This window comes from Moschus berezovskii, chromosome 9, assembly GCF_049115385.1.
Source record: "Moschus berezovskii isolate FMDL1 chromosome 9, NW_MosBer_1.0, whole genome shotgun sequence".
NCBI lineage: Eukaryota > Metazoa > Chordata > Mammalia > Artiodactyla > Moschidae > Moschus > Moschus berezovskii.
Window position 1 is genome coordinate 76,807,966 of NC_142468.1, and position 8,341 is coordinate 76,816,306.

General features: G+C 39.8%; 1 protein-coding gene across 1 annotated transcript; it reads left to right on the plus strand.

Annotated features, from left to right (window-relative positions):
• The first annotated feature begins 479 nt into the window (after positions 1-479).
• LOC148776503 (olfactory receptor 11H12-like) lies at positions 480-1,427 on the plus strand. The gene has a single exon (XM_088840316.1). It carries the CDS (start codon positions 480-482, stop codon positions 1,425-1,427), a length of 948 nt encoding a protein of 315 aa, XP_088696442.1.
• Positions 1,428-8,341: the final 6,914 nt, after the last annotated feature.

The following is an 8,341-nucleotide window of genomic DNA, read 5'->3' on the forward strand; positions in this document are numbered from 1 at the left end:
GTGTCCCTGGTGGCACAGATGTAAAGAATCCACCTGCACTTCAGGAGACCAAGGTTCAATCCCTGGATCAGGAATATCCCCTGAAGAAGGGAATGGCAACCCACTCCAGTGTTCTTGCCTGGAGAATCCCATGGACAGAGGAGCCTGGAGGGCTACAGTCCATGGGGTCGCAAAGAGTTGGACACTACTAAACAATTAACACTTTCTGTTATATGCTATCATATCTATGAGAAACTATCACAGATCATGCTTTCCCCAAAGAATAACAAGCTTACAAAATGAGTTTAAAGTTCTTTAGTGATATCACAGTAAGGAAAAAATTCAGAGGCAAGCAAAAGCTTGTTTCTGTGAAGCCAACTATCTCCTGTGCCCCAAATTGTGTTTGTCTTCTCTTAATTCTTAAACAGGAACACATGTGAAGGTAGTCCTAACTGACAAATACGTATCTGTTGACGTTGCAGGTTACGGACCCAATGAACATGAACAGCTCTGATCCAGATTCCCGCTTTGTCTTTGTAAGAGAATTTATACTCCTAGGTTTTCCTTGTGAATGGAAGATTCAGAACCTCCTCTTCTCACTCTTCTTTACAATGTATGCTCTGACCATAACAGGGAATGGGGCCATTATTTGTGCTTTATGGTGTGACCAGCGACTCCACATCCCCATGTACATATTCCTGGGGAATTTCTCCTTTCTAGAGATCTGGTATGTCTCTTCTACAGTCCCCAAGATGTTGATCAACTTTTTCTCAGACAAAAAGACCATCTCCTTTGTTGGATGTTTCCTACAATTTTATTTCTTTTCTTCCTTGGAAGCAACGGAATGCTTGCATTTGACCGTTACGGCCTTTGATCGGTACCTTGCTATCTGCCGACACTTGCACTACCCTAATATCATGAATGGGCATCTCTGTACCAAACTGGTCCTTATCTGCTGGGTCTGTGGGTTTCTGTGGTTCCTGATCCCCATTGTTCTCATTTCTCGGATGCCCTTCTGTGGACCAAACATTATTGACCATGTTGTGTGTGACCCAGGGCCACTGTTTGCATTGGCATGTGTCTCTGCCCCCAAAACCCAATTGCTTTGCTACAGTCTAAGCTCAGTAGTTATCTTTGGTAGCTCCCTCTTCATCCTTGGGTCCTATACTCTTGTCCTAATAGCTGTGTTGCATATGTCTTCAACAATTGGAAGACAGAAAGCCTTCTCCACCTGTGGGTCTCATTTGGCTGTGGTATCCCTGTTCTATGACTCTCTGATGGTCATGTATGTGAGCCCAGGGCTCAGACATTCTTCTGGGATGCAGAAAGTTGCAACTTTGTTGTATGCTATGGTGACCCCATTCTTCAACCTCCTCATTTATAGCCTCTGGAATAAGGAGATAAAGACAGCCCTGAGAAAAGTTCTGGGGAGTTTCAACATAATGTAAGACATTCTAGATAATCTGTCCATTATCAGGTCAGTATAGTCTAACATAAAACAACCAGAATTATATTGTTACCTAATCTTCAAAAATGGGTCTAGTGATAATAATTTATATTAGCCTATGAAATTAATCATCTATAGGGTCATTATAATCATAAAGTGCTAACATTATTCAGATAAGTAGAAGTGTTGGGTTATTATGTGGACTGCATATTAAATGAGAAATGTACACATATGGGTGTTTTCTTGATAGTTTGTGTGATTCATCTGGGATAAAAATTTTTACACTCTTTTTGGAATTTTAGATTGTTAGTTCTAGGATCAATAAAATTATAATTATGTCATTTTTATGTTTATTCCGCTAGTTGTAAATAAAAGAAGGAAATATATTCTTTTCTGATTGTGGTTCTTATCATTTTTTACTTTATTATTTTGTACTGGTCATTCCTAGTAAATAAGCCCTTAAAAGCAATCATCCAAAATTTCTGTTGGACAATAAAAGTCAAGCAAGCCTAATGACATCCAGACATAATTTGCTACTTTTACACAATACCCCTTTCTACCAAAGGTTAGTCTAGTCAAGGCTATGGTTTTTCCAGTGGTCATGTATGGATTTGAGAGTTGGACCGTGAAGAAAGCTGAGCACCAAAGAATTGATGCTTTTGAACTGTGGTGTTGGAGAAGACTCTTGAGAATCCCTTGGACTGCAAGGAGATCCAACCAGTCCATTCTAAAGGAGATCAGTCCTGGGTGTTCATTGGAAGGACTGATGCTGAAGCTGAAACTCCAATACTTTGGTCACCTCATGCAAAGAGTTGATTCATTGGAAAAGACCCTGATGCTGGGAGGGATTAGGGGCAGGAGGAGAAGGGGATGACAGAGAATGAGATGGCTGGATGGCATCACCGACTCGATGGACATGAGTTTGGGTAAACTCCAGGAGTTGGTGACGGACAGGGAGGCCTGATATGCTGTGATTCACGGGGTCGCAAAGAGTCGGACACGACTGAGTGACTGAACTGAACTGAAACCTTCAAAAGGTGGCTCTAATTCCATATTTAACAGTATCTATCAAAATATTCAGAAAAAGGGTATTATCAGTAATAATATTTTCACCAAAATGAAGTGTGACTAAAAATCTGATTGGTTCAATAATGGGGTTTTAGGAAATAGAACCTCTCCTCCTAAAAACTTAAGAGGGAAATGATCTTGTGGATAAATCACTTATATTTAAAAGAAAAATGACAGTTCATTGTTACTTGTTGCTGAAATAGTGTTAAAATAACCTTAAGAAAAATTTTTAAAGAAGAAAAGCATCCAGAATTCAATCCCTGTAATAAATGACAATATTTTTATTTTCATTTATATATATATTTTATTTACTATAAAGTCTCAGTTGTCCCTTATTATAGCAAACCTTTATAATTATTTTTTAGAAACTATAATATTCCATTCAAGTAATGTGGTATGGGTTGTAGATTTTTATGTGGTGAAGTGAAATTTTCCTAGAAAGAGGATTCTCCTTCGAAGTAGCTTGATGTTGACTTGAGAAGGCTATCAGTTCAGTCACCCAGTCGTGTCCGATTCTTTGCAACCCCGTGAACTGCAGCACTCCAGGCTTCCCTGTCCATCACCAAATCCCGGAGCTTGCTCAAACTCATGTCCATTGGGTCGGTGATGCTATCTGATCATGTCATCTTCTGTCATCCCCTTTTCCTCCCGCCTTCAATCTTTCCCAGTATCAGGGTCCTTTCCAATGAGTCAGTTCTTTGCATCAGGTAGCCAAAGTATTGGAGTTTCAGCTTCAGCATCAGTCCTTCCAATGAATATTCAGGCCTGATTTCCTTTAGGAATGACTAGTTTGAACTCCTTGCAGTCCAAGGGACTCTCAAGAGTCTTCTCCAACACCGCAGTTCAAAAGTATCAATTCTTCGGCATTCAGAAGTGAAGGGTATAAGAAAAGAGGTTAGGGAAAAAAAAGACTGTCATCAATATATAATAATGACTGCTTCCAGAATTAGTGCTCAGAGAATCAGACTCTTCCATTCAGTACCATCCTTTCCTTGAACAGTCTTTCCACTCTTTTAATGTTAAAAATAGCACCTCAAGGGCTTCCCTGGCAATCTAGTGGTTAAGAATCCACCTTGCAATGCAAGGGACACTGGTTTGATCTCCGGTCTGGGAAGATCCCACATGCCACAAAACAACTAAGCCTGTGTGCCACAACTACGAAGCCTGCACTCTGGAGCCCATGAGCCACAACGAATGAATGCACTCACCTTAACCACTGAAGCCCACATGCCTAGAACCTGGGTTCTGTAACAAGAGAAGCCACCACGATGAGAAGCCTGCACACTGTCACAAAGACTAGCCCTCACTTGCTGCAACTAGATAAAGCCCACATGCAGCAACGAAGACCCAGCACAGCCAAAAATAAATAAATAAATAAACTTAAAAAATATTATCACAATAAAAGCTTTAAAAGGTTTGCTATGACGGTAAACTGCAAATCTATATTAGGACTCATTTAGTCCAAAAACAGACCTGCTCCAGAAAATCTAAGATATAAGAATATTTTGTGCATGTAGCAATTTCCCTGTAGAATTTTTCTCTTAGAACAGTTTCCTGGGAAAGAGGTGAATGACTTGGTTCAAAGTAAAGTAAAGTCGCTCAGTGAGACTCTTTGCAACCCCATGGATGTTAAACTATCAGACTCCTCTGTCTGTGGGATTTTCCAGGCAAGAGTAGTGGAGTGGGTTGTCATTTCCTTCTCCAGGGGATCTTCCCAACCCAGGGATCGAACCCAAGTCTCCAGCTTTACAGGCAGATGCTTTACCGTCTGAGCCACCAGGGAAGCACTTGGTTCAAAAGATAGGAATAAATTGTGAGTTTTGAAACAGATATCCTGGGTAAGACAATTTTTCTTTTGATTTGAGAACTTGCTAAGCTCCTTAGTCAATCTTACTTTCAAACCTCGACCATATATCTCTCACTTATCTAGTCCATTTAAGAAGTATTCTAATTCTATACCCCTTTCCAGGGTACAGTACATTTAAATGTTCTGAGATTAGATAAACACGGGGCTCAAGAAGAAGGGATTGGTGACCTGTTGACTAGGCAAGAAATGCTTCTACCATATTGTCAGACTCCCTACCTTGGATTAGTAAATTAATATGTTTGTGCATCCTCTGGTTTTCAATGATCCCTTCTTAAAACCCAAAATACTATGATATTTTCACAACCAATTCCATAGTATAACATTACAACTTGTAAAGGATAGTTTTTAAAGGCCTACATGCATTCCCAAAGAAAGAAATGAAGAGAGAAAAAGCACAAGAAATAGCAGTGAAAAGATAGTGTTCTGTTTGTTCGTTTGTCTCTTGGTAGTTAAGCTTTCAAAAGAACACTGCAAGGTGATATTTAAGACATTCAGGTGGCCAAGATGCACATGAAAAGATGCTCAACATCACTAATTATTAGAGAAATGCAAATCAAAACTACAATGAGGTATCACCTCACACCAGTCAGAATGGCCATCAAAATATCTACAAACAATAAAATGCGGGAGAGGGTATGGAGAAAAGGGAAACTTCTTATATTGTTGGTGGAAATGTGGATTGGTGTGGCCATTCCGGAGAATAGTATGGAGATTCCTTTATAAACTGAAAATACAGCAATATGATCATGTTGGAGTCTTCTCCAACACCACAGTTCAAAAGCATCAATTTTTGGTTCTCAGCCTTCTTTATGGTCCAACTCTCACATCCACACATGATTACTGGAAAAACCATAGCTTTGACTGTCCAGACCTTTGTTGGCAAAGTAATGTCTCTGTTTCTTAATACGCCATCTAGGTTTGTCATAGCTTTTCTTTCAAGGAGTAAGCGTCTTTTAATTTCATGGCTGCAGTCACAATCTGCAGTTATTTTGGAGCCCAAGAAAATAAAGTCTGTCTTTGTTTCCATTTTTTCCCCATCTAATTGCCATGAAGTAATAGGACCAGAAGCCATGATCTTCATTTTTTGAATGTTGAGTTTTAAGCCAGCTTTTCACTCTCCTCTTTCACTTTCACCAAGCGGCTCTTTAATTCCTCTTCACTTTCTGTCACAAGTGTTCTGCCTATCTGATGTTATTGATATATCTCCCAGCAATCTTGATTCCCGCTTGTGCTTCATCCAGCCCATCATTTCGCATGATGTACTCTTTATATAAGTTAAATAAATAGGGTGAAAAAACACAGCCTTGATGCACTCCTTTCCCAATTTAGAAACAGTTCATTGTTCCATGTCTGGTTCTCACTATTGCATCTTGATCTGCTTACAGATTTTTTAGGACACAGGTACAAAATCACTGCAGATGCTGATTGCAGCCATGAAATTATGACCAACCTTGATAGTATATTAAAAAGCAGAGACATTACTTTGCCAACCAAGGTCCGTCTAGTCAAGGCTATGGTTTTCCCCATGGTCATGTATGGATGTGAGAGTTGGACTGTGAAGAAAGCTGATCGCCGAAGAATTGATGCTTTTGAACTGTGGTGTTGGAGAAGACTCTTGAGAGTCCCTTGGACTGCAAGGAGATCCAACCAGTCCATTCTAAAGGAGATCAGTCCTGGGTGTTCATTGGAAGGACTGATGCTAAAGCTGAAACTCCAATACTTTGGCCACCTCATGAGACGAGTTGATTCACTGGAAAAGACTCTGATGCTGGGAAAGGTTGGGGGTGGGAGGAGAAGGGGATGACCGAGAACGAGATGGTTGGATGGCATCACCGACTCTGTGGACATGAGTTTGAGTGAACTCCGGGAGTTGGTGATGGACAGGGAGGCCTGGCGTGCTGTGATTCATGGGGTCACAGAGAGTCGGACACGACTAAGCGACTGAACTGAACTGAACTGAAGGTAGTCTGGTATTCCCATTTCTTTAAGCATTTTCCACGATTTGTTGTGACCCACCCAGTCAAAGGCTTTGGCATAATCAATAAAGCAGAAGTAGACATTGTTCTGGAAGTCTCTCGCTTTTTCTATGATCCAACGGATGTTGACAATTTGATCTCTGGCTCCTCTGCCTTTTCTAAATCCAGCTTGAACATCTGGAAGTTCTTGGTGCACATATGGTTGAAGTCCTGCTTGGAGAATTTTGAGCATTACTTTGCTAGCGTGTAAGATGAGAGCAATTGTGCAGTAGTTTGAGCATTCTTTGGCATTGCCCTTCTTTGGGAATGGAATGAAAGCTGATCTCTTCCAGTCCTGTGACCACTGCTGAGTTTTCCAAATTTACCGGCATATTGAGTGCAGCACTTTCACAGCACCATCTTTTAGGAGTTGAAATAGCTCACCTGGAATTCCATCACCTCCACTAGATTTGTGTATAGTGATGCTTCCTAAGGACCACTTGACTTTACACTCTAGGATGTCTGGCTCTCAGTGAGTGATCACACCATCATGATTATCTGGTCATAAAGATATTTTTTTGTATAGTTCTGCTGTGTATTCTTGCCACCTCTTCTTAGCATTAGCATCTTCTTCTTCTGTTAGGTCCATACCATGTCTGTCCTTAATTGAGCCCATCTTTACATGAAATGTTCCCTTGGTACCTCTAATTTTCTTGAAGAGATCTCTAATCTTTCCCATTCTATTGTTTCCCTCTATTTCTTCGCACTGATCACTGAGGAAGGCTTTCTTATCTCTCCTTGCTATTCTTTGGAACTCTGCATTCAAATGGGTATATCTTTCCTTTTCTCCTTTGCCGTTTGCTTCTCTTCTTTTCTCAGCTATTTGTCAGGCCTCCTCAGACAATCATTTGCCTTCTTGCATTTCTTTTTCTCAGGGATGGTCTTGATCACTGCCTCTTGTACAATGTCACGAACCTCTGTCCACTGTACTTCAGGCACTCTATCAGATCTAATCCCTTGAATCTATTTGTCACTTCCACTGTATAATCATAAGGGATTTGATTTAGGCCATATCTGAATGGTCTAGTGGTTTTCCCTACTTTCTTCAAGTCTGAATTTGGCAACAAGAAGTTTATGATCTGAGCCACAGTCAGCTCCCAGTCTTGTTTTCTTGTTTTTGCTATATACATGTAGGTATGCATGTGTGCATATATATATTCATATATATATTTATATAATAAGATTAATTTGAAGATATATATATATCTCTGAAAATGGAAGCTGAATTTTGCAACAGGAAAGAGGCCACCTATATTCTACATATATTTTTGATGGACTAGATTGTGCCACATAATGGCTCCTATGTACTAGGAAGGCTGTAACATTTGATTTTTCAACCTGGGCACATTGCCTCCATAAGAGAATGGAGACTGTGTTAGGCAGGAATATAAGAAAAATGGGTAGTAAGTATGCACTAACACACTCAACCACACATGTACTGAGCATAAAATTAAAAAATGAATATAAGGGTGGAAATTTGGAAATAGCCTATTTTCTCAATGCTGCCACTTTTGGAAGTCAATATTCAAGCAAATCTTTATATAAAAGGAACAGCAAGAAAGATAGTGGCTGGAAGAGCTAGTGGCCAGAAAAGTTTTGAAGGATGAAAATTTTAATTAAAACAAAGAAATGAGGCACTACAGAGCCTATGATTTTAACCAAAATTCATGAAGCTGTGTGGAAAAAAATATACATAACTTTGTGTTCCTGGTCCTCAACAAGCAAAAGCACCTCATGTGGTACTTCAAAAATTTAATGCTTGGTACAAGACATGAGAGAAATATTTTAATATATCCATAATCAAAATTATGAAATCATTACTCTAAAAACAGACAAAAAAATCAAAAAAGAGTTTCAGTCAAAAGAGTTTCAATCAAGTCAGTGAAAGTCACTCAGTCATGTCCGATTCTTTGCAACCCCATGGATCCATGGAATTCTCTAGGCCAGAATACTGGAGTGGGTAGC